The following is a 255-nucleotide window of genomic DNA, read 5'->3' on the forward strand; positions in this document are numbered from 1 at the left end:
TTCGGAGGTGCGTAACAAGTTCCTCAGGAAGCTCAAGTGTCTGAACGCCGGTTGCCAGGGCATGTAATCGGCCTCGTCCGTTAAGTAAAGGGCCACGTTCAAAGCGACCGTGTAGTTCAAACTGTTAACACGAGCTAAATTGAACGCGTCGTCAATCATCTGTGCACGATTCAGCACGTGTATTTTGGTGTCGTTCCCCATGTTCAGCTCTTTTATCAACAGTTCCCAATTTTCTACATCATAGTTCACACGGTA

The 255-nt window shown here is 47.5% G+C and overlaps 1 protein-coding gene across 1 annotated transcript; it reads right to left on the reverse strand.

Annotated features, from left to right (window-relative positions):
• Window positions 1-11: 11 nt before the first annotated feature.
• LOC108624545 (aminopeptidase N-like) lies at window positions 12-249 on the reverse strand (the record flags this gene model as incomplete). The annotated part of the gene is made up of 1 exon (XM_026813192.1): window positions 12-249. A coding segment is annotated over one exon (238 nt), but the record flags the coding sequence as incomplete, so codon positions are not given.
• Window positions 250-255: the final 6 nt, after the last annotated feature.

This window comes from Ceratina calcarata, unplaced genomic scaffold, assembly GCF_001652005.2.
Source record: "Ceratina calcarata isolate Rehan_Ccalc_2016 unplaced genomic scaffold, ASM165200v1 scaffold31284, whole genome shotgun sequence".
NCBI classification, from domain to species: Eukaryota; Metazoa; Arthropoda; class Insecta; order Hymenoptera; family Apidae; genus Ceratina; species Ceratina calcarata.